Source organism: Quercus suber, unplaced genomic scaffold, assembly GCF_002906115.3.
Source record: "Quercus suber isolate HL8 unplaced genomic scaffold, Cork oak 2.0 scaffold_6, whole genome shotgun sequence".
In the NCBI taxonomy this organism is placed as follows: Eukaryota; Viridiplantae; Streptophyta; class Magnoliopsida; order Fagales; family Fagaceae; genus Quercus; species Quercus suber.
Genome location: NW_027069472.1, coordinates 2,545,309 through 2,571,690, shown reverse-complemented (window position 1 = coordinate 2,571,690; position 26,382 = coordinate 2,545,309). Strand labels below are relative to the sequence as shown.

Genomic DNA, 26,382 nt, shown 5'->3' with positions numbered 1-26,382 from the left:
ATTGAATAAAATATGTCAAATGAGAAACTAAGTACGATGGTGAGAGTGCTCTAATTGCTCAAGAATAAGAACTTAGGAATTTATTCCTATAAAGCTAAATGTGTTGTGAAAGCTATTAATATTAATTTACAAGATCCATTAAGGTTTGACTCCCAATAATAGTTATACTTTGCAAAAGTTAGGCATATAGGTATCTCACTAATGGTATATAAAGGTTCACCAACTTTGTTGTGCCATTTGGTGTTATTGGGCACATTATTAGTCAGTGTATATACCTTAAGATCAGTGGGAGTAAATGTATTATTTTTACTCCTAAATATGAATGACATACAACTTAGAAGTAGTGATCTGATTTTGTCATATAAGATATCCTATATGCTATGAAGCTATAAGACAGGCATTATGGATAGGTCTTAAGGTTGTTGATTTTATGATGAGACCTTTAAAGATTTTTTAAAGATAACTCAGCCATAGTTTTCTTTTCTGAGGACAATGATTGTGAAAGCTGAAATAAACATATTGATATAAAGTAACTCAGTCTAAGAGAGAATTTTAAGAAACTGAAAGTGTCCATTGAGTTAAAATTATTGAGCTAATATATGTTAATTTCATAACTAAAGATTTACCAGCAAAGCAGTATAAAAATCTTTTGGACATATGGAACTTGTTATCTCATTTGGTGTTTAATTTCTCTCTAATTATTTTATGTTTTGGTCACATATTTGGTTAGTTTTGGAGAAGAAAATATATTATTTTTATTTTGTGCACATAAAGTATTTGTATTAAGTTAGATATATCTATGGAGATATATAATGATGATATATCCATGAAGATGTATAAAAGAGGACCTGAATGGCTAATAGGTAATCCATTCATAAAGAATTAATGGCTCATAAAGTACTCATATAAGGATTAACATACATTATAATACGTGGAAGGAAGTACTCATTATAATTAAGGGTATTACCTCCATGATTCATGTATTGAATTCTTTATTTGAGTGGGAGCATTTCACAACTAATTGACATGAGTAACATCATGGCCATATTAAAGTTAATACATTTATCAAGTAATTTAAATGTCAAGTGCGCCAAGTGGGAAAAATGTAAGATTTTAAGAAAACTTAATGTGGCCCACATTTAAATGATAAATAAAAACTCACGTCTTAATGATTTTGTTTGTGAGAGATATTATAGTGAATAACAATTTCTAAGTAACTCTCAATTGGTATAACCCTTTTAGTTAATAAAAATCTTGAAATTACAAGTTTTAAACTCTTTGATGGAAGCAAGGTTATGGAACAAATCTTAATTTAAAAGGGTCCTTGGTCTATCTTATATATATTGCTTGTTGGGCTATGTGGAGCCTAGTTGTGTTTGATTCGAATGACTTCCTGACTCGAAATAATGTTGCGTGATTTTTAATTGGAGATTTTCTAAGGCTTAGTCCATGGAGTGGAGGCTTGGGTTGACAGGCCCAAGCCGTAGCGCTCATGGACAAGCCTTTTGGTCCGTTTTGTGGCCCATTGTGAATCTTGTGTTCAGGATGTAAAAACCGTTGTTTTGGTGATTAGGGTTTCTTGTTGTAGTTTTTAAGAGATTGAAAAATTGTACTGCCACACTTTGTATTTTTCCTTGATAATAGTGAAATCCTTACAACTCTGTGGACATAGGCAAATTATCGAACCATGTTAATACTGTCTTGTGCGTGTGATTAATTTTTCTTTGGAGTGTGTTTTCTCTATTTTTATTTCTCACAGGTTTGAGAATTTCGTGCTAATTTCCTACATAGCCTATCTCTCTAAAGGAAATATGTGAGATAAAAGTCATAGACTAGAAGACACATTTTATATATACACTATCATATAGCGAGTCTTTTTTTTCTCTGAACACTTAAACAACTATGGGTGAAGGTATATTTATTTTTCACTGCAACTCTAAATTTTATCTTATAGTATCATGAAAGGCAAAAGTGTTAGCCATGAGTAGAAAAAGGGTTTTGGTGCTTGCAAAAGAAATTGACATCCACTGCGTGAACTCCAACAACATCACTGACTCTAAGTAATGAGGTCAATGACATGTCACAATAGAATAAAGCTACCAACAAAACATTTTTATAACAAATTCACAATAAAATTTAGGTAATAAGAGGGTCGTCATTGGTATGCCTAAATAAGAACTAGTGACAACTTATCACATATGCTCTATTATAAAATTGTTGTGAAACTATCACGTCCGTAGCACTATTGATCAACAATATGATGACCAATAGGACATGCTTTGGAAGATAACAAGTGTTCAGAAAGTTTGAAGTTAATCATATTAATTAACTGAGTAATGCTACGTACAAAAAAAAAAAAATTTGACAATATATTTTGAAGAGGGAAAAAATGAGAAACGACGGATCCATCTCAATAAACTTGACGGTGTTGGGGTTGTGGGCTGATAGTGGATGGGCCCAATGTGTACAGACACAAGGTAGACGGATAGAAAGGCCATGTGACATCCACTTGATTTTAAAGTGATCTCCAAGTAACCCCAAATGGAAACAACTTGCACCTCACGATTAACCCTGATCTACAGAATCCCAATGAAAATAGAGTTCCAACGTGAGGAGAATTCTTGAAGATACTCACATTAATGAGGATATTCTCTATAAGGAAAAGGACTTGCTACGCAAGAAACAGAGATCGGTTTTACACTACTATAAAAACCCAACTACCCTTAGAAAAAGGTACACATAATTTACCCCAATTTTGGCACTTTAGAATTGTGTAAAAAGTTCTAACTTGACCTTCTAAGAGTACTTGGCCCGCACCACCCGTGTGAGGACCATGTGGCTTATCGGTGATTTCATGACATCATCATATTTCATACCAATATAAGTTGGTAATTTTTTTTTTCTACCTAGACTCACTATTGACACCATTTTTTTTTTTACTCATTACAAATAATTTGCTTCAATAGCAAATTTGTTGTCAAATTTTTTTCTCCATAAACTTTCTCTAAATGAAGTAGCTCATGCATTAGCAAAATTTGGGAGAACAGTGGACCAAGATTGGTAGGAAGAGATACCACTAGTGGTTGTAAATTTAATCTAAAACATAATTTCCAATTAATAGATATTTTAAGTACATTGGTTTAGAAAATATTTTAGAACAATTTTATTAAAGAAAAAAAAAAGTAACCCATATTTTTAACCTTTTTTTTTTTTGTATTTCCAGAAAAATAGTATCAAAATTTTTCTAAAATTTTTTATTAACAAATATTTTAAGATTACAATCAAACACAAAGCTGATCTGTTTTTGAAAAAAAATAAAAAGTAAAAAATCAAAATAGTAAGAACATTTTAAACTGAAACAAATTAGTCTGAGACACGACATCCCTACTTTTGTGGACTTTCTGTTCTCTGGTCCAAAACTCGTCGTGTGCGTGCTTTATTAGAACCCTCTTATTATTTTTGAATATATTAATTTTTTTTGAGAATGAATGAATATATTTAATTTATATATATATATATATATATTATTAACAAATTATTTCTTTTCATAAAAAAAAAAAAAAAGCATTTTTCAAATTATTATTCAATTCCTTTGTTGAAACTTGAAAAGAGATAACCACGTGTGAGGTTTGACAACATTTGTCTGCCTCCGTATCACTTTTTGTGACTTGTTCTTCTTTTACCAAAATAACCTCAACTCTAAACTTATCCCTCTCTCCCATCCTTTATTATTGACTATTGTCTATTTTATTTATGGATAAAATATCATTTTCGTTCTTAAACTATCACAAAAGTTTGTTTTTCGTCCCTAAACTTTCAAAAGTTCTATTTTCGTCCCTAAACTATCACAAAAGTTCATTTTTCCTCCCTAAACTTTCAAAAGTTCTATTTTCGTCCATAAACTTTTCCAAACATATTGATTTTCGTCCCTCCCACATCAGCACTCTGTCAAGCCACGTCAACACTCCATCAGAACTTTTGAAAGTTTAGGGACGAAAATAGAACTTTTGAAAGTTTAAGGACGAAAAACGAACCTTTGTGATAGTTTAGGGACGAAAATAGAACTTTTGAAAGTTTAGAGACGAAAAACGAACTTTTGTGATAGTTTAAGGACGAAAATGATATTTTACCCATATTTATTTTATATATATATATATATAATTTTTTTTTTCAACATTAATTATAGTCTACTGTCTTATCATCTACGAAAACAAAAATTAAAGTGCATAACTTTTTTTTTGGTAAACAAAGTGCATAACTTTTAGATTTAACTTTAAGTCTTTAATCCTAAAAATTCGAGACTATTTTTATTTTGGTCATTTATATTTTAAAATTAATATTTAATATTTTATTATGTTTTCATATTAATTTTTACGTTTTAAATTTTTTATTTTGTCTTTTTACATATGAGTTAGTTTTTATTTTAACCCTTTATGAAAATGAAAAATTTTGAACATGAAGAGTCAAAGAGGCAAATAGTAAACTCAGTCGAACATTAAGAGTTAAAATGAAAATTTTAAAACTTAAAGAGCTAATATAAAAATAATCTAGGCTTTGAGGTCTTTTTTTTTTTTTTTTTAAAGAGTTTTAACCTATGACGTCTGCTATTGACACTAGCTATTTATCATCAGACCAAGACACCGATCAATTTTTGGTGTAGGCGGGAATTGAACCCTAAATCTCTTATTCAACTATCAGAGATTTTACCAGTTGAGCTAACTGGAACCCACATCTAGGCTTTAAGGTCTAAAGATACACTTTAGTCAAACAAAAATTATACTAAAAGTTGTAATAATTTTATTAATTTCTAAAAGTATATCGTATTTACACTAAAATATTCATGCTCATTCACAATATGTTCTATAAATCCAAAAATTTAATCATGAATCACGCCTAACTCGGTAAAGATGGTTGATCAAAATTGATTAGTTTGCCTAAATGTGCTATTCCCTCCTCGAATCACAAATTCATCTTGAGTTACATGTGTTTTTAGATTATATTAAAGTAATATTACTTCATCTCATATGAATTATGAATTCTACCATAAATTAAATTAATATAATTCACTATTATGTAAGAAGAAAGAATACAAATGTACAATGTTGTTGTACTCCTGAAATATTGAATAATTACCCATTTTATATTACTTAAACTTTACTTTTTATTCGGCTTATTTTTTTTAAAGATAAGCTCATGATGGAATATGTTTTAAACTTTAATAAGTTCTCTTTAAATATGTTGTATCTATTTAAAAAAAATTATATTAATAAGTAATTGAATCAAATTGTGTTTATAGTACCAATACCAAATTGTGTTTTCATAATAAAATAAAAATGCGAAAATGCAAAACTGACCCTCTAACTTTCATATTTTTTCATTTTAGTCCTCTAACTTTCAGTTTTACCAATTCAGTCCTCTAACTTTTAATTTTTGTCAATTCAAGACTCTGTTACAACTCAATTACTGTTGCCGTTAAAACCACCAAAACGACGCCATTTTGCGTGTTGTGTTGTGTTTTGTTTTCTTTTTTTTAATCGGAATTAAAAGAAAATTAGAAAAAATATGGGGAAAAAAAAAGAAAAAAGAAAAAAAGGAAAGCATTAAGGGGAATGACCGCGGTTTGGATTGAAGCCTCAAGGAAAAGCTGCTCTAATGGTTGCTTCGAAACAACCCACAAGTTCAAGTAATGCCCAGACCCAGAATTTCGGATTCAATTCGGGTCAAAACCCCAAACCCTCTTCCTTTTCGTCTAGATCTTCCCTGCATTCAAATTCTACTCTGGGTCTTTCTTCGATGATCAAAATGGGATCTTTCAATCCAACGGCGATTCCAAAACCCAGAATTTTGATGGGTTTGATGATTTGTTATTCGAGGGATCTGGTAAATCCACAAACCAATGTAATTCGTTTGATTACTATTCGATATTTTCGAATAATTGGAGTGGGAAGCCTTTGACGGTGCCTATTTATGGTGTTGATGATGTGTTTGGTAGAATGCCTGGCTCGAAGAGGTCTGCTTTGGCTTCGAATAATGATGATGTGTTTGTGTTGTTTGCTTCAATGTTGAAGCAGAGTGCTCCCATCGAGGTTCCTCGCCGCTGGTGAACTCTCTCTCTCTCTCTCTCTCTCTCTCTCTCTCACAGTTACACGGGTTAGGGATTTAGGTCTTTGGTTTTGTTTTGATTTAGGTATTTAGGTCCTTAATGCTTTCTTTTTCTTTTCTTTTTTTTTTCCAAATTTTTTCTTGTTTTCTTTTAATTTTGATTTAAAAAAAAAAAAAACACACATGCAAAACAGTGTCGTTTTGGTGGTTTTAACGGCAGCAGTAACCGAGTTGTAACGAAACCTTGAATTGACAAAAATTGAAAGTTAGAGGACTGAATTAACAAAACTGAAAGTTAGAGGATTAAAATGAAAAAATATGAAAGTTAGAGGGTCAGTTTTGCATTTTTGTCTAAAAAAACCTATACAATATATTTCCTTTAAAAAAAACTATATAATATATTTATCTATAAATAGATTGAAAACTGATCACAAATTCACAAAAATCTTCTACAAAATCCCGAAAAATTGGTTAGAAATAAAGATGGATTAGGTAAAGATACCCTTCAACAAAATTGATGCGCTCCTTAAAGGAATCTAATTTTGTGGAGTATATTCAATTCAATTATTCAGACAATTAGTCGGTGGGCCTTTAATTATTACAATTATCCTTCCATATATATAATATACATGTAAAAGTTTTCTTTGAGCCAAAGACGTCAATATGCAACTTTACCCATGAGGCTATTTTCGTAACTCACAACAAAAAGAAAAAAAAAAAAAAAAAAACGAACGCACTTCTGAGAGAACTTTGAGCTTTGAAACTTTTTCGTCGTGTCTGTAAAACTGTCAGCTTTCTCTCATATCCATGTATGCTACAAAAAAAAATAATAAAAATCCACTGATTCTCTCTCACTCTCACTCTTAACACTCTCTCATCTTCTCAGATTTCACGTCCTTTTCCCGGGGAAAAAAAAATGCTCTCTTTTTTCTCCCACACCAAACAATGAAGAAAAAACCCACTGAAAATATGTCACACCCACCACCACTTTTTGTGTCTCTCATTGCTCTGCTTCTCATCTCCATAACCGCCACGTCAGCATCAAACGGCACGGTTCTGATAGTACGAGGAAACGCCACTATTACAAGCGTTAACAAAACGTTCGAGCTTGGGTTTTTCAACACGAATGGCGACAGCAACTACTACCTAGGAATCTGGTACACCTCGGTCACCCCAAAAACCTACGTCTGGGTCGCTAACCGCAACACCCCAACTAAAAACCTCGACACGTCGTCGTTCGAGCTCAACCGGTTGGGCCAGTTGGCGGTAAAAGCCTCGGAGAATGTCACGGTCTGGCAGAGCTCAAACCTCGAAGCGCCGTCGTTTTTCCAGTTTCGCGACGATGGGAACTTGGTTTTGCTCTCGCCGGACCGCACGGTTGCCTGGCAAAGCTTCGACCACCCGACTGACACGTGGCTTCCGGGTATGAATCTGACCCGAGACAAGGTCTTAACTTGTTGGAAATCCGTGTCGGACCCTTCGCCGGGTTTCTATTCTCTGCGGTTGAACCCGCATGACTACGGTGAGTTCGAGCTTGTTTATAATTCTACCGAGGAGTACTGGACCACCGGGAACTGGACTGGCCAGTCGTTTAGCAATGTCCCGGAGATGAATGCGCCGTACATTTACCGGTTTAACTTCGTCGACCCGTTTAGCCCAACGGCGTCGTTTGGGTTCAAGGTGATGCCGGATCCTACTGGCTCCGTGCCGTTGAGTATGTTTAGGATTGTGTACGACGGTCGTTTGCATCAGTACACGTGGTCGAATCCGAACGAGAATTGGTACCAGTTTTGGGTTCAGCCGGTGGATATGTGCCACGTGTACGGTCTCTGCGGGAGTTTTGGGTTTTGTGGTGGTGGTGGGTTGAGAACTTGTGAGTGTGTTGGTGGGTTCAAGCCTCGAAACGACGCCGCATGGGAGACCGAGGACTATACCGGTGGGTGTGTCCGCGAGAACTTGTCGTGTGGCGGAAACGACGAGTCGTTTCGGGGAATTGGTACTGTGCGGTTTGATGGGGCGGAGGAGAAATCGTTTGTGGTGGACAAGGGGGGTTGTGAGATGGCGTGTTTGAAGAATTGTGAGTGTATTGGGTTGTACTACAATGAGAGGAGTCGTTTGTGTACGAATCTATATGGGTCGCTTTTGAATTTGCAGAAATTAAACTATAGTGTTGGTGGAGAAAATATGTTGTATGTGAGGGTAGATAGTGTGAAGAAGGTGAGGAAAAGTTTGAATCTTGTGGGTTTGATTGGTAGCATTGTTGGGTCGGTTTTGTTTTTGGGGTTTGTGGGAGTGATGGGGTTTGTTTTGGTTAAGAGGAAATGGAATGGGGTGATTGAGGAAGATAGTGAATTTGGGGTTCTCAATATGAGGGTGTTTTCGTATAAGGAGCTTCACATAGCGACACGGGGCTTCTCGGAGAAACTTGGGCATGGTGGGTTTGGGACGGTGTTTCAAGGCGAGCTAAAGGATTCTAGTCTTGTCGCAGTGAAACGGCTGGATAGGCCGGGGGGTGCTGAGAGAGAGTTCCGGGCAGAGGTGTGCACAATTGGGAACATTCAGCATGTTAATCTTGTGAGACTCAGAGGCTTCTGCTCTGAAAAATCGCATAGGCTCTTAGTTTATGATTACATGCCTAATGGTTGTTTGAGCGTGTATTTGCGCCAAGAGGGGCCTCATAATTTGAGCTGGGATGTTAGATTTCGAGTGGCGGTTGGTACGGCGAGAGGTCTTGCATATTTACATGAGGAATGTAGGGATTGTATCATACATTGTGATATTAAGCCTGAAAACATTTTGCTTGATAACGAGTTCAATGCTAAGGTGTCAGATTTTGGGTTGGCTAAGTTAATTGGTAGAGATTTTAGCAGGGTATTAGTAACAATGAGGGGTACGTGGGGCTATGTTGCACCAGAGTGGATTTCCGGGGTGGAAATTACCACCAAGGCTGATGTTTATAGCTATGGAATGACTTTGCTGGAACTGATTGGGGGGCGTAGGAACGTGCAGCCATACTCATCAGGCAAAGAGGGCGGAGGTGGTGATGGTGGTGGAGCAGGGGATAAATGGTTTTTTCCTCCATGGGCAGCACAGCAGATAATTGAAGGCAATATAGGGGCAGTAGTTGATAGCAGGCTTGGTGGTGCATATGTCTTTGAGGAGGTCAAGCGCGTTGCGTTGGTGGCAGTGTGGTGCATACAGGACAATGAGGTAATGAGGCCTACAATGGGGATGGTGGTTAAAATGTTGGAAGGATTGGTGGAAGTGACCGTTCCCCCAGCGCCAAAATTGTTACAAGCACTGGTTTCTGGGGAGTCCTTTTGTGGTGTTAGAGCTGAATCCGGCAATGGGGTATCCTCAGGTAGCGGTTTTTATGGTGTTGATGGTGTGGCAGCTATGTCCAGTGGTGGCTCAGAATCATCTCTTGGTAATGTCTCTTCCCCTGGGAATAAGAATGTGAATGCTTAATAATTTTGGTTGAGGTGGAGTAATCAAGGCTAATTGCATTGTATGCCATTAATGCTTGTTGCCCCCATCTTTTCAAAGAGCTTCATTTTCATGTAAAATTAAACTGCACAAGCAAACCTTTTGTACACTGGAGCATGTTTGTAAATTTTTATCCTTTTCAAATGATACACTTATCATCACATTTTCTTTTTCCAAAATTTATGATCCCTCTAACCGAAAATAGGTGTAATATTTGAAACGCAACCATTAATTAATGGAAATGTATCTTTCTAAAATGCTCTTTGCTTTATATTAAGGGGTGGCCGAATTTTAATAAGAGGCTTCTTTGTTTGTTTTAATAAGATTCATAATAAAAATAGGAAATTGCTCTACTTTTGGAAATTTTCATTTATTTTGTGACAATCCAAAAAGGAAACCATGCCACTTATTATAGGACGGAGGGAGGATTTCTATTTAGTAAGAGAAACACTTGGTTATGTGAGGATCTAAGTTTCACTCAAAAATAAAGAAGGATCTGAGTTTCACTAGATTGAATAGCAACTATAAGACAGCCTACAATGCTTGACTTTGATGGTCTTATAAATAATTGTCCTATTCGGTAACCACTCCCTAGGGCGTACAGTTACTGAGTGTAGAGTTTGAGAGTCTGATACATGATTGCATGTAGATGAATTTGGGGTTGTGATTTCGATTATCTTTGGTCTATTTTAATGTCCATGAGCATTGTATTCCTTTTAATGATAAGGTTAGGACTTGGACTTAGACTTGTGCTTGTGCTTGATCTCACCTATTACGTAATTCATGACCACAACTTTGACATTTGATCATCGAAAAAAAAAAAAAAAAAAACTTTGACATTAGATCTAGGTAGTAGAAGCAGAGGGATATGCCATATTATTTCACCAATAAGTACAGTTGCATCTAGCTTATGCCTTTTGCTTTTCAATCATATGATATAATGACCTGTCCCACTTTAGCCTGTTGTGGTGTGCTGTGTATGTCTTTTGTCAAAGGTTCATGGGTATTTTTTTCATTCCCTCCTAGTGCCAAAAAGAAAAGGGTCATTATTCTCTTCATCACTAACTTAGTGTTCTCGTAGTTGTTGGGTTACAGAGACATATCAAAGTATCAAACGTGCATTTTGATAGGACTGTTCCTCTGTCTTTTTGGTCTAGCATGCGCTATGATTTAGTGGGATCAGACATCCCACCGACCTTTAAGATCTCATCTAGGCTCAATGTGGTTGGGCCAACCTTAATATTTACGGGCTGATTTTAAAATTTGAGCAAAAATACCATTTTAGCCTCTACATTTTATGTTTATGTTAATTTAGTCCATATATTTTGGTAGCAGTTAATTTGGTCTGTGTTATTTTCACTTGAAGTAAGATGAGTTGACGGTATGATCAAATTGACTGCAAGTTGAAAGTAATAGGAACTAAATTGATTGTGACCCCAAAATGTAGGGACTAAAATAGTATTTTTGCCTAAAAATTTTCTTAATTTTTTAAGTTCCAATTGTTACTCTTCCCGTTCAATAATCTTTTCTTCTTTTATCCTCCTCTTTTCATTGGATTGGCTCTAGCCTTTTGCTTTTAATTGATAATTTGATAGTTACAATGGGGAGAGAGATTTAAATACTAGATGTCTCCGATAATATTAGGATGTACTATTTAAGCTAAAAGGTTCTTAGCAGCAAGACGTGGCAAACCAGTCAGGTAAAAAATGGGTTAGAAATGTGTCCAGTCAATTGAGATATGAGTAAGGTTTGGGATGACTTGTAACTTATCACATTAAAAAAAATAATTTGAAAACGTTTATTTGCTATTTGGTAAGCCATGCAACAAATTATTTCTTGTTACAATTTCAACACTGATTCATGAATATAACTTATTTGGATGAGTATGATCCCTAATGAAATATTAGTTTTAAAAGCATTTCATCATCATATCAATAGGCAGTTAGACACAAACCTGGAAAAGCCACTGAATTTCGAGTGATTAAATTAAATCATTTAGTTAAAGAAATGGCAATTCTGAGCCAAATTTTTATAGTTTACATCTCATAACACATTAACACTAACTCGGAAGGAAAGCAACAACGAAGGAAAGCAACAACAACAATAATAGGCCTCTATGCCCCATTTATATAAAAAAATGTTCACTTTTTTCATCACAAACAAGGTAAATGACATTTCGAGGGCTGATTCATTATGTGTGTGTATGTATATATAAACTGTGTAAAAAATGGGTCGAGTCATAGGTCAGTCAGGTGGGTTGGGTTAAATCGTAAAAAACAGGTTGGGTCATGAGTCTAACTTGTTTTTGCCCCAAATCAAATTTTGCCAAGTCTTTTGGCAGCAAGTGGAGCAGGTTAAATTGGAAGTTTTGGGTACAATAATTCAGTCCCCTGGAGACTTCACAAGAAAACTGACTGTGCCTTCAAGAGGGCCATGCCATATAATCTCTCCTTTATCACAGGAGCTTTGCTCTCTCTATGCTTTATTTGCCAATTGTGGGCTAAATGCTTTGAAGTTTCGGGAAGGGGAACAAAAAATCTTGCATCAGTCAAAAAGGCAACTGCTTTTCCTTACGAGTTTTAAAAAATTTTCATATAATAATGATATCTCTCGAACATTTGTGAATTAGCATTACACAAATTTTGTATCTGACCCACAACTATTAAGAATAGCCATGACTGTCTTTACCATTGCTCTCTCTAGTTTCTACCATTCGATCTGATTTTGCTCAAAGTTTGTACAGTTTCTATTTTTTCATATTGTCCATATGAATCCTGTCCTTTTTCGTTTTTCTCTTGGTCTATCACAACAACTCTGTCCTCGATTAGCTCAATTGTTGACACTCAGTAAGAAAAATCCAAGTTTTTCCTCCATAACTTGGGTCCATAGCCAAGCAATAATATATATATATATATATATATGATTTCTTTGACCGTTTGTAAGTTTCAGTGTGTGGAACGCATACATTATTATTATTAGAAAGATTATGTATACATTGGATTCTAATTTAGGCCGAAGAAGCGAAGGGCTTGATATAAAAGGAGTATTCTCAGTATGGTGACAAATTGATAATAGTTCGTATGATTCTACCAAAAAAAGAAGATAATAGTCCGTATGAAAATCGACAGTACAAAAGTAGTAGTGGTTGTGAGTTTGTTGAGTTGGTAAAATCTGGTATACAATTTTGTTTATATAAAGAGGATCACCTCTTGACTCTTGTTCTGTGGTTTATATTTTATAACAAGGGACCGTGGACCAAAGGAATTTTCTTGGTTGAAAATTGATACCCACCGCCGCCCCCGCCCCCCCCCCCCCCCCCCCCCCCCCCCCCCCACACACACACACACAAATAAATAAATAAATAAATAAACCAATTTTGGCCATATATTTGAAACTAATTGTTCGAGGTGCCTTAATTTCTAATGAGTAATTACACATCATATGCATTACAAATTAACCTAATCTCAATTGTTTAAAACTATATGATTACCCAACAAAAAAAAAATTATGAGAGAGAGAGAGAGAGAGAGCTTCATGACAAAGTAAAGGAAAATTGTCAATACTTGGGACAACTTTGAGTTCCCAAAAAGAAAAAAAAAAATCATATTAGTGCAGAATGAAACCACATATATATTCCCATTAAAAAGCCTTAACTTAAATTTTTTTTTCAAGTATTACAATCCCCCACAAATCATAATTAAGTTTTTAAATTTGTGGTGTTTTCAAAAAAAAAAAAAAAAATGTGCACCCAAAAGCTAATTATAACGTCAAAAACATGTTCACATACACAATCTAACATTTTTTTTGTCCGAAACAATTCCATCATAATATTATTATTTTTAAATAAATAAAAATAAAAAAAAATAAAAAAAAGTTTGTCATTACAAATATTATTATTTTCGTGTGTGTTTTAATAAATATTACTGTTTACTAAAAAAAAAAATTTTGTCATTTATAACAAAACATTAAATAAAAGGAAGGGAGAAATAGAAGGCTTATAACTTGTGGAACAAAATCCCTTATTAAATTGCCTTCCTCTAATATAGTAGCATGGGTGGCTAACGAGCCATCCACGTGAAAATGAATAGGAACCTCTTCAAATTATTATTATTATTATTTTTTGAGTACTTTTCTAAATAATTTTGATTCTATGAGTTCTATCTTTCAAGTTCTTTATTTAAAAAATAATAATTAAAAAAAAAAACCCCACAAACACAATTTTGATGGTTTGCTACCAATAATAATAATAATTAAAAAAAAAAAAAAAAAAAACCTTCTTTACGTAACGTGAGAACCAGTCAACTCTCTCTCTCTCGCACACATACGCTTGACTTTCTTTGGCCCTCCAAAATTATAGCTAATAACACATATTAAAACATATCAACTTCAACAATTTTAATCAGGCAAGAATACAGAAAAAGAGATATTAAAATTCCTCATATTCATCCAATCCAACATTTGAAAAGAAAGAAAATAAAAACAAGGACAAGGGGTTCATTAAAAATCAGCAAAAATAGGGAAAAAACAAGAAAATGAAGCACTCAAGGCAGAGGAAAGGACTGGCTCTAGTTCTTCCTCTGCAGGTTCATCACCTAGAGAACCATTGAAGTCTCAAAGTCCATCACATTTGATAGATGCCGCGTACTTGGAAACCGCGGAGCTCCACCCTGCACCTACAACATTAATTGAGACCAATGCTGGAGATTATCCTCCTTCCAACAATCTTTATGACATAAAATGTATATGCTATGCAGAGACCACAAAGCTATGGTCAATTGCAGTCCCTATAGCATTCAACATTTTGTGCAATTATGCTGTCAATTCGTTTACCAATATTTTTGTTGGACACATTGGAAATATGGAGCTCTCTGCAGTTGCAATAAGTTTGTCTGTCATTTCAAACTTCTCTTTTGGCTTCTTGGTTAGCTTCTTTCAACATCTCTACAACTTTTCTCATTCCTAGTCATACTTATATTTACGTCTTCTATTTTGCTCTTTATGGTTTGTAGTAAAATTTTATTAATGTTCAAACACCATAGGTTCTTACAATTGCTAGCTCAGGTTTTACAATGTTTGAATGAATTCAATATTTTTATGCCCAAGGTTATCCAGTTTTGTTTGTATAATTTTACAGGTTAAACCACCTGCAATTTGTTTTTCTATGAAACCATTTTATAGTATCAATAGGGATTTATTTGGTGCTTCATTTGTTGCTAGGCAAGCGTAGGAAAGCAAATATGTTCTTAGAAGCCAAGAACAGATCAAAATCATGATGGATGATATAAAATTTCTAGCTTTCTTCATTATTTTGAGGTCTTCTCAGTGTCAATTGAATCATGACCTACTTTTTCCTGGATTTGCTCGATGTTATTAGTATTACTACCTTTTTGTTTGAACGTTCTATTTAGTTGCATACTTGCATTACATGCAATGATGCAAAAAATGTTCATCTCTGTTATTACATCATCAAACCATTTATTTATTTCACTCATAATATGCTATTATAATAGCTAAAACTATCTGAAAAATCCTAATATTATAACACAAAATCGCAGTTTGGTATGGGAAGTGCACTGGAGACATTATGTGGTCAGGCATTTGGTGCCGGGCAAGTGGAAATGCTAGGGGTATATTTGCAACGTTCATGGATTATTCTATTTGTGACTTGTTTCTGCCTATTGCCTCTTTACATATTCGCAACACCAATCCTAAAATTCCTTGGACAAGAAGATGACATTGCTGAGCTTGCTGGAAAGTTTTCGATACAGATCATCCCTCAAATGTTTTCACTTGCTTTCAACTTTCCAACCCAAAAGTTCTTGCAGGCACAGAGCAAGGTTGGATTTCTGGCGTGGCTTGGTTTTGTGGCTTTAATTCTACACATTGTAATCCTCTTTATCTTCATGAAAGTGTTTGGCTGGGGTATTACTGGTGCTGCTGCAGCATTTGACATCTCGGCATGGATCATCTCCTTGGGTCAGTCAGTTTATGTTGTTGGTTGGTGCAAGGATGGGTGGAAAGGATTGTCATGGTTAGCCTTCAAGGACATTTGGCCCTTTGTGAGGCTCTCCATTGCTTCAGCTATAATGATTTGCCTAGAGATTTGGTATATGATGACCATAATTGTTCTCACTGGACACCTGGAGAATCCTATCATTGCTGTCGGTTCCCTTTCAATCTGGTGAGATAACAGTTAATTGAAAGAACATTAGGAGAGTGTCCTGAGAATGTTCATTTTGTTTTTCTATAAATAAATAAAAAAAAGAACATTCTCATGACACTCATGATTATGTCAACATTTTTTGAATAATGTTTAAGTGATTAATTCACAATTCTCTATCAACCAAAGTTTTTAGGACAAGAGGTAATTTATCATAGTATTCAAGCAGGGGTTCTAAGTTTGACCCCGTCTCAACTATGCCTCCCATTTAAAAGTTAAAAATTCCATGTCCCCATTTAAGGATAAACGGTAGTGGAAAGGTAATGTGCTTGCAAAATTACGGGAAATATGATACTATGGAACAGTTTGATGGATGCTAACTCAGAATCATTGGATACTAGGAGCAAGAAATTGGGAGTGAAGCTATTTGAGTGTCATGAAATAAAGAAATTTGTTTTTCCAAAGTTACAAAACATCTTTTACAAGAAAATATGATGTAACATGTTTGAAAAATACGCCAATCGCTCTTAATAAAACCAGATGTAAGATTTATGTTAGTTTCACTTCAACTTCCATATGAATAGTATTGATTTTCTGAATCTATGCATAATCTCAAATTTTAATTTGTGTTTTATTTTTCTTGTTTCAGCATGAACTTAAATGGGTGGGAAGGCATGTTGTTCATTGGCATCAATGCAGCAATAAGGTTATGATAAAAAAAAATTCTTTGACATCATATGTTATTCTTCTTAGCTCACAAATTATATATTTTGATTTGTTTCCAGTGTTCGAGTTTCCAATGAGCTAGGATCTGGACACCCTAGAGCAGCCAAATACTCAGTCATTGTCACAGTCATTGAATCTCTCTTCATTGGGATTTTGTGTGGAACCATTATCTTGATTGCAAAAGACCATTTTGCTATCATCTTTACTGGAGATAAAGAGATGCAACGGGCTGTTTCTCGTTTAGCTTTCCTTCTTTCTATAACCATGATACTTAATAGTGTTCAGCCAGTCATCTCAGGTGAAGGAAATAGTTATAGTATAATATCTGTACCCAAATGTTGTGTAAAACATGTAATGAAAATGCTATTATTGCAGGTGTTGCTGTTGGAGGAGGTTGGCAAGCCATAGTGGCTTATATAAACTTGTTTTGTTATTACGTTATAGGACTCCCTCTTGGCTTTCTTCTCGGCTACAAAACTAGACTAGGAGTGGAGGTAAAGTATTACTTTTTGTTGTCTTTAATCCCGTGACTTGGGGTAAGTCACGGGATTTGAAATTATTCGTATTGATAAGAAATCCAAATTCATACTTGTATGTATTGATTGAGTACAATAACAAAATCTTAGTTCTAAAATTTTGGTATCGACTATGGATTCTCAACAAATTAGTTAAGGTCAATCACATGTATATGTATTGAATTAGTAGTTGGCCTATGTTAAAATTTTGTAAAACTTGTTATAAATGTTTTATTATAATGTGTTGGTATTTATCAAAGTGAATGAGAAAGTGTAACATTAATTTTGAGTTTTGAATTGTAGATAGAGGTCATTAGAGTTGAACCATGCTGTTAAACTCTTCCACTCTTTCTTTCTTATCTTCTCTTTATTTTTCATAATTTTTTCAAAATTTGACATCCATGGTATATCATGTTAAGAAACAGTCTGATATTGCGCTCTAGTACCACATACTTCTATTGTTTTATCTATTCTTTAATGGCTAAGCAGAAATATTTAATATGGTTCTCTCCATCTCTGAAAGTTTTGCAATTGGTCATTGTTTCTGTAGGGAATCTGGATTGGCATGATTTTGGGACAGTTTTGCAGACATTGATCCTCTTGCATATCATTTATAAAACCAACTGGAACAAGGAGGTGAGAAATGATATTGTTTCACTTGCTGTAAGATTGTTAGGTAATAACTGGACATATAATACATGGCATGGACTAGAAAAGTTACCTGTGGAATTTAGAATGCTTAAAATAAATGATAACTAAATCTTACCATGAGGATCAAGAAATGACTGTCTTTAATCATTTTAATTGGAATTACAGGTAGAGATAGCATTAGAACGAATGCAGAAGTGGACTGGACAAGATGAAACATCTGATAAAATATAAACCTCTCGGTTTCTCCTCTTCTTGTACACTAAAAATTTCCATGATGTCGTACCTTTGAGTATTTATAGGTCAAATTTTCATTTTGAACCTGTAGCGAAGTTCAATCTAATCTCAGGTAAAATTTTACTAGCCCGGCCTCAAAAATAGCATGGTCAACATTCAAAATTGGATGTGAAAGAGCAAATATTTTTGGGGATAGAATGTGTGATGTGAAAGAGTGTTGTTTTGTTTTGTTTTTTTTGTTTTTTTTTTTGTTCTTTGTTTTTTCTTTGGATGAAGACATTGATGGTCAAACCAGGATATATCTCCACCATAAGGGGGAGTTGCCATTTGGCTAAAGAGCCATTGGCCATGGGTGAGAGCAATGGTGCAGTTGCAATATCAGGGCCGGCCCAACCTAATTTAGTGCCTAAGACGAAGAATTTATGTGGGCCTTTTATATATTAATAAAAATTAAATAAAATTATTTAATGTTAATCAAATTGAGGTTAATCAAATATATTAAACACATAATTTAATGAATAATACTAACTAAAACTAAGATTAATTTTATCTAGATAATTGAATATCATAGTTGAAAAAAAAAAATTTAACAAAAAAAATATTTTAAAAAAAGAAAATTAATTTATCTTGGATATATGACGATACATAGTAAATTACATTCATAATCTAATTTATAATTTATGATATTAATTGATGTGTGACTTTGTAGTAGATTAGTTTACAAATATGATAGTTTCAAACTATTAGGAGAGATTAATCATCATTGATGATTTAACAGATTTGCAAATTTTTTTTTAAAGCCTTATTAGAAATAAAAAAGGAAAAATGCTAAAGGAAACTACAAAATGTTCATAATATAATGCGATAATAACAGTGATTGATGAGTTTCAATAATGTAATTAATGAATATTTAAAATACTTTTTGTGATTGGTAACATGTTAATTTGTAAATCTATAGTCAAATTTTTTATGTTCATAACATCACTAATAATAAAAGGTGCACAACCATTTGAAAAAATTCATATTTTTTTATAAAATTTTGAGTCTTTTATAATGGGATGAAGGTCTTTTTTTGTAAATGGCAAATATTTTTTGTGGTGGGAGCTTGGGCCTAGGCCTTGGGCTGGCCCTGAGCTGCATTGGGGCAAGGGGAGCTAAACCACCCTCCATCCAAATAATAATAATAATAATATGCATGCTTATAAATATGAACGGGCAAATAAGTAATCAGAATTATCACTCTAAATCTTAATTAAAATAGTACTTGAGACAAAACAAAAGTTTAACCCTCGCATTGCATCAGCATTCAAGTAATTTTTATACAAATGGAAGGTACAAGTCCATTCTCAATTCCTCACTAGTTCTCATTGCTAGCACTCTCGCTAGTTCTTCTTCTATATTAAAATATTGAATGTCATGACAATCCTTCAGTGCCCTCATTACGTCCTTAATATTCTTCAACTTTAAATCCGACAACCTATTGAACTGTTCTAAAGTTATTTTCCTCATGTTCTTCTCGGTTAATCTAACCAAGCCCTTAATGTCCAGATAGGTGGCTGCCTGAAAATAAAAACAATAGGAACACCCAAATGAGAGAAGATGATGATATAGTCTGATAAAAGAGTGAAAGTAAACGAAACTAGTCAAATACAACATCCCACAATTAATTAACAGTAGGGCCGACCAAAATTAAACCATAGTTACACGACAAATTAATAGCACTGATGAATTACATGACAAATTAATAGCACTGATGAATTCAATTGGCAGAGGCATACCTCAAGATAATCAACATATCATCAAACAAAAGGTTCGCCTTTTTAAATTTTTAAAAACAATAAAACAAAACTCCATCTTTTTCCTTCTCGCTTCTTATTTTCTCAGCCTCAAAACACAAACTCAAGGAATTCTAAAAAAAAATAATATTCTTGTCTAAAATTCTCACCTTTTATGTATCTACAACCCCGCAAAAAGAAAGGAAAGACAGATAATGGTAAACTAAAATAAAGGAACAGATAAGAGAATGAATGAACCATGAAGGGCAAAATAAACATTAAGCCCATTAAATAATCCCTTCTCATTAGAAAAGTTAGAACACAACAGGATTCGAATTCCCCATATATTTTTCCCTCTTATTTTCTCAGCATCCAAACAAAAACCAAAAAAGAAATCTTTCTTATTTTTTAATAAAAAGGAAAACAAGAAGAACAAAAATTGCATAAAAACACAAAAACACAACACAATCAATAAAAATAGTAAAACAAAAGGCCAAGGCAGAATGGAATGGCAAAAGGTTTGTTTGTTTGTTTTTTTTTTTTTAAGAAAGAAAAGTAAATCATAACAGGACTCAATTTCCCCATGTTTTTTCCTTGTCAGGTTGTCACCCTCTTGTTTTCTCAGCATCCAAACAAAACCCAATAAAGAATTTATGTTTATTTTCATAAAAAAGAACACCATCAAGAAGGACAAAAATTGCTTAGCAACCCAAAATAACACAATACAATCAATGAAAATAGTAAAACAAAAGGCAAAACCAGAATGGAATGCTAAAGGGTATTCTTTTTTTCTTTTTTTTTTAAACTATTCAAGAAAGAAGAGAAGGGTACGGAGTACGAACCACACAGAGATCGTAGAGCGTGTTGTTGTCGAGATTGACGAACTCGGCGTCCCAGGCGGTGAGTGACTCACCATGGGACTCGGAGACATGTTTCTTGCAGTACTCGATGACTCGTGCGAGAATGTTGCTTGGTATGATCGGCAATGGGATTACAGTCTCGCCGGCGCAGTTGTATTCTTGGATCATCATGCTGTTCTTTATTTTCCTTGACTCCATGGCCACGTTCTCTTCCACCTCGAACGTGTCGCCGTCTGAGCTCCTCAGCTTTATCATCTTCTTCACCTTCTTCTCAACTTCCATGCTTGTCGACGCCATTGTCGTTTTCAAACAAGCACACAAACAGACACAAAGAAAACAGAGAGAGAGAGAGAGATGCAAGTTGAGAGTGTGTGACTGTGTGTGGAATTGGTGAGGTATTTATAAGGGTTGGGTAAGGGACTAAAGGCGGTGTTGATTTAAAAAACTGAATTCCGAGACTGACTCGGAAACCTTTCCAAACCGAGTAATACATAAAGAGGCTAATACTATATATATATATATATATATATATTAATTGAGATCCACCACAAATTATCTAGATAATTTCCTTCTAAAAAAAAAAAAACTAGATAATCGAGCTTACACATTGATATGTCATCAATTACACAAAAAAAAAAAAAAAAAAAATCTTTCTCAAAAAAAAAATTACAAAAAAATAATTCATCTAGAACTTTCCATACAAAAATTTGTATGGAATATTGTTTATCATTAGCCTGCTAAATTGCAAATTACACCCTTAATATTTGTGGTATTTGGATTTTACATCATAAATTTCTATTTTATTTGTATAAGTAGTCTCAATCTATATTTTTCCATCAAGTGTCACATAAGCTTGCCATGCGTGTTTAGCTCATCCAATAAAGTGACGCCACATCATTTTTATTATTCATGTTATTTTTTTTGTTTTTTTAGGCTACATAAGCAATGTGACATCATTTTATTGGACAAACTAAACACGAGTAGAATGTTTATATGTCATGTACTTAACGGAAAATATGGGTAGATGGGCTACTAATGCAAATGGAATAGAACTTCAGGAGTAAAATCTAAATTCTAAAACTTTAGGGTATAAAATCCAAACATCCAAAAACTTTAAGAGTGTAGTTTACAATTTAGCTTTATTATTATCACCTAAAAGCCCTAAAAATCTATAATTAAATGGTAAAGTAAAAAAAAAAATTAACATATTTATTTTATAGTTTTTATATTTCCCACAATTAAAAATAATATCAAAATTTTCTTTAGATGGTCTATTAACAAATGCGTGCCCAAGATCACAATATGCAATCTCTATGATGCATAGGCACACTAACACAAAAACCTAAATTCTACATTTTTTTTTTATATTGAATTAAGAAAAATATAAAGAAAATACTAAAAGCTCATTTGAATAGATCAATCCATTATGGCTCTGGCTAACAGGGGTTAAATTTTAGCCTTTAAGGTGTGTTTGGTAAAGTGGATTTTAAGGAGGACAGAAAAAAAAATAGAGAAAACTTTTGGAAAAGTGTTTGGTTGAAAGAAGGAGAGAGGAAAATAATAGTGGAGCTCAGATGTTTTCTTTCTAATCCTACTAAAAAGTTTTCTCTCTAAAATAGGAAGAAAACTTGAGTGAAAAAGTTTGATAGATAAATAACGAAAATGTCCATATGCACTTACACATGGGTGGGCTTGTCTAATAAGTTTTTTTTTTTTTTTTTTTGGGCCCGGTTTGTACATTGCCTTTTCCTTCTTCTTCTTCTTCTTCTTCTTCTTTCTTTTATTTTTATTTTTATTTTTTTTAATTTTAGACGTGATTTTTTTTCTGTATATGATTTTTTTTAATAATAAATTTTGGTGATTTTTTTTGTCACTTTTTTGTTTTAATTGAGCATTATTTTTTAACAATGGTATATGAATAAATTTATACAAACACACACTTTTCATCCCTTCACTTTTCCATTCTCAATCAAACAAAAAGGAGGAAAATTAAAATCTTTTCTATCCTCTTACTTTTCCATTCTCCTATTATATTTTCTATCCTCTTACTCTTTCAACAATAAAATGTAGATTTTAAGTCCCTCAAAGTAAAGAGCAATAAAAAATAACCCTGGCCAATCGAGGGTAAGCTGTTGCCTGTTGGCCTTTGGTTTCAAATAAATGACACTGATGCAGTGTATATATAACCAAATGAAAGTGTTCATCTGTCCAGAGATCTTGATTTAGCAAACTTATGAATTCTGTCTATATGTCTTTCATTGAAAAAAAAAAAAAAAAACTACTTTCATTAACTTATGATAATTCTACTTATTATTATGACTATTTAGGTGAGCATCTCAAGGTATTTCTCTCTGTTTCCTAGAAGTACTCCAAATCTATGAGTTTTATTTTCTTACAATGAGACTTAAAGAATTGTTGTACTGGAATCATTTAAATAGGAATATGTTTTTTAAATGCAATCCTTAATTCCTTGTACTTGACTCAATCTTGTGCGTTCTGTTTATTTCTACTTATTGTGTTGTTAAGCTCATGATCCCTTTATATCTTTTTCCGATTGAGTTTTAGGTTACGTTTAGCGCGTCTNGGTAGATCCATTTGATGGGTTTGATTTGGTTTTGGTTTCATATGGGTTTGATGGGTTGATCAGTTTTGATTTTTGTCATATGGGTTTGAGCGGTTTAATCTCAGATTGGTGGCTTCTGTCTTGGTTTTGGTTTCACTGTTTTGATACTTTGTTTTGATGGCTGTGCTGGGTTTCAAGAACATGAATAGTCATGTTCTGGGAAGAACATGAAGAACAAGTTCTTTCAAAAAAAATAATGAAAAGAAAAGGAACAATACACGTATGCCCAATTTTATTGAAATGGTGTGTTTAGCCAAAAATTTCTACATTTGTTTTGAATTCGTGGGCATTTATCTTGGAGAGCATTGTAGCCGTGGGTCCCTTAGTTTAAAACACCAAACGCAAACATGGGGCAGATAAACGCAATCCAAATGCTCACTTAAACACCACTGTCAAATGGCCCCACATGTTTTTCAAATTTTTCCATGTATTCCCATGTTCTCTATAATCTACAAGAAGTTATTTCCACTTCCTACATACAGATCTCATCTCAGTAACTCTCTCTCTCCATCTCTCAAAAACACATCCTTTTAAAGACTTTCATGCTTCTATGGTTCTAGTCATTTCTTAGATAACCAGTCAGCTTCGTCGTTGCTGTGTGAGGCCAAGAAAGTCCAGTTTAAGGAGGAGAACAATTGTTGATCGATGGTGTTTCTGGGCAAGGAATGGGCTAGGTAATTTTATTTTTTGGCATGCGAAACCTGTAATGTATTAAAGGTCTATTTGGATACAGCTGAAAAATAAAAACTGAAAAACACTGTAACAAAATAATTTTTAAATATGCGAATAGTACCGTGGGACCCATTTTTAATGAAAAAATTACTGAAAAGTGAGGTTTGTGAGTCCTATAAATAGTGCACGGACCTATTGATAAAAATTCAAACTTTGCGGCTACTGTTCATGAACAATAGCCGTAAGTCTCACAAACACGAGCAAAAAAAAAAAAAGAAAAAAAAAAAGAAAAACGCCAGACGCGCATATCGAAGAGAGAGAGAGAGAGAGAGAGAGAGAGAGAGAGAGAGAGAGAGAGAGAGAGGTTTAGGTCGAGAGACCATGCTCATCGTCTCTTCTTTCAATTAGCGCTAGGAACTCCTTCACACTGGGCCTTCAAGACCTAGATGACGTTTCACTTCTCAATGCTGAAAAAGCTAAAGTTTTTAGTTTTTATTTTTTATGTTCAGATTTTTAAGTGGGTACTAGGAAAGGAGTGAAAAACAAAAATGCTACAGTACTTTTAGCTGAAACTACAGTAGTTTTAGCCCCAAAGAATCAACTGGTGTTTTAAATTATTCGCTACATTGTTTTTAGTTTTTAGCAAAATAAGCAGTATCCAAACAGACCCTATGTATTGGTATTCAAAATAATATGAAACTTGTGAATTAAAAAATGTTGTAAAAATACATGTTTAAAATATTTAGGCCCTATTTGGTGCGGTGTTTAAACAACAAAAACTGTTGTTTAAACACCATAACATGTATTACTTTTTAACCCACATGTATTTCCATAAAACTTAAACAACGTTACTAGAAATCTTTTACTAAATGGCCCCTTATAATGCGAAAAATGTGTTTAGTACCATATTTCAAATAATGTATTTAAAGATGTGAAATAATATAATTATGTGTTTGACATGTGTATGTACATGTGCTTTTTTAAAGGATGATTGTTTTGTAAAAGAATACTATTTTATTTAAGGAGAAAGAAAATTAAAAAATAAAGGACAAAAAGGTAGGCCCATGGAAGAAAAAGAAAGAAAAAAAGAAGGTTGAACTGTGTGAGAGAAAGTTTGGTTCCCTGTTTTTCAATTTATTTACAAAAAGATCATTCATTAATATTATTTAAAAACTAAAAATTAGTATGACTGAGTTTTTAAAATACATACTTTAAACATCTTAATTTGATAATCGTAACTCAAACACTCATAATAAAAAATTTGCACCAAACTTTTTTTTTTCGCCCACAATTTTTATTGTTTAAGCATTGAAAAATGTTGTTTCAACGTCATTACCAAACTGGCCGCCCTCAAACTCTGACTCTTTGGATTTATCACCTACCACCAATATTTAAACGTTTTGTTTATTTTATCAACCACTTTCCCTACACCAATGTGTCATTTACTGCATCTTTTTTTGTCTGATCTTATCAATTGTCATGCCTTTTTTTTCCCTTTCACTTAATAAACCTAGCTAAAATATTTTATAAACATGTTAATGTTATTGAGCTGAAATTGTGTTGAGACTTATTGGGTTAGTTTAGGAATAAAATTTGCTTCAGTAAAGATTAATAATAAACTATATACAAGGGTTGTTTATCCAAAAAAAAAAAGAAAAAAGAAAAAAACTATATGGTCTTTTAGCCTTTTACCAAAAATTAAATTTATAACTATGTACGTAAAATATTTTTTGAATATAAAAATTTAATTTTTTGTTAATATATATGTGTGTAAATAAATAAATAAATAAATAAATAATATATATATATATATATTAATAGCGATAATCTTGAAACGGTATATCAGTATCAACTGGTACCGAAATATTTTGTGATTCTAAATTAGTTCAAGATAAATTATAAATAATTTTAGTGCTATGAAAGAACATACCGTACAACTTTATTGAGTTAAAACTTAAATTTAATTTATGAAATAAAGTTTTTTTTTTTACTTAATAATATTTAACATTAAGCTTGCCCCCCCTGAAAAAAATTATGGCTTCGTCATTGTACATGTTTTTAATTGTAAACTTTTAATTAAATGATTGTGTTGGATTTTCTCTTGTGGACATCACTCTTCATTTCTTTAGGATCGCCTTAAGGCGGCGTTTGGTTTACTTGATGTTATATCAAGGTGTATTGTAACATTCTTGTAATCTTAGTTTCATGTAATCACATTACCTTAATGTGACATTAAGGTGTTTGGTTCATTAAATTACATTCCAATCATAATTCAGGAAATTTATATAATTGATTCATAAACATTCTTAGAAATAATTAAAATTATTATAATAATATATTGATTGAAAATAACCTCAATACCAAAAAAATTTCAAAATTACCCTTGAACCAAAAAAAAAAACCCTTGAAAGACCCAAAAATGATAAAATTACCCCTAAAACCTTTTAAAAAAAAAAAAAAAACTTGAAATCTAGAAAATGGCCAAAATACCCCTTGAAATCTAAAAATGACCAAAATAGTCCTGAAATATCTAAAATGACCAAAATACCCTTGAAATCACTAGTGTAGGGTCTGTTTT

General features: G+C 33.3%; 3 protein-coding genes across 3 annotated transcripts; 2 read left to right on the top strand and 1 right to left on the bottom strand.

Annotated features, from left to right (window-relative positions):
• The first annotated feature begins 6,877 nt into the window (after window positions 1-6,877).
• LOC112000133 (G-type lectin S-receptor-like serine/threonine-protein kinase SD2-2) lies at window positions 6,878-9,767 on the top strand. Its single transcript, XM_024032245.2, has one exon. It carries the CDS (start codon window positions 7,048-7,050, stop codon window positions 9,568-9,570), a length of 2,523 nt encoding a protein of 840 aa, XP_023888013.1. The 5' UTR covers window positions 6,878-7,047; the 3' UTR covers window positions 9,571-9,767.
• Window positions 9,768-14,089: 4,322 nt separating this feature from the next.
• Window positions 14,090-18,103, top strand: LOC112000122 (protein DETOXIFICATION 34; the record flags this gene model as incomplete). The annotated part of the gene is given in 8 exon segments (XM_024032235.2): window positions 14,090-14,509; window positions 15,144-15,769; window positions 16,398-16,454; window positions 16,534-16,772; window positions 16,850-16,968; window positions 17,540-17,558; window positions 17,561-17,625; window positions 17,806-18,103. Coding segments are annotated over 8 exon segments (1,611 nt in total), but the record flags the coding sequence as incomplete, so codon positions are not given.
• Window positions 18,104-19,117: 1,014 nt separating this feature from the next.
• LOC112000006 (SKP1-like protein 4) lies at window positions 19,118-21,081 on the bottom strand. The gene is made up of 2 exons (XM_024032116.2): window positions 20,492-21,081; window positions 19,118-19,434 (listed from the first exon to the last, which is right to left on the bottom strand). Exons 1-2 carry the CDS (start codon window positions 20,804-20,806, stop codon window positions 19,192-19,194), a joined length of 558 nt encoding a protein of 185 aa, XP_023887884.1. The 5' UTR covers window positions 20,807-21,081; the 3' UTR covers window positions 19,118-19,191.
• Window positions 21,082-26,382: the final 5,301 nt, after the last annotated feature.

Bases quoted from the DNA above. Each gene is read 5' to 3' on its own strand.
- LOC112000133 (XM_024032245.2), top strand. From the start codon at position 7,048: ATGAAGAAAAAACCCACTGAAAATATGTCACACCCACCACCACTTTTT.
- LOC112000006 (XM_024032116.2), bottom strand. From the start codon at position 20,806: ATGGCGTCGACAAGCATGGAAGTTGAGAAGAAGGTGAAGAAGATGATA. The intron at 19,435-20,491 runs GTTCGTACTCCG...TTTTATTTTCAG, and splicing joins CGCTCTACGATCTCTGTGTG to GCAGCCACCTATCTGGACAT.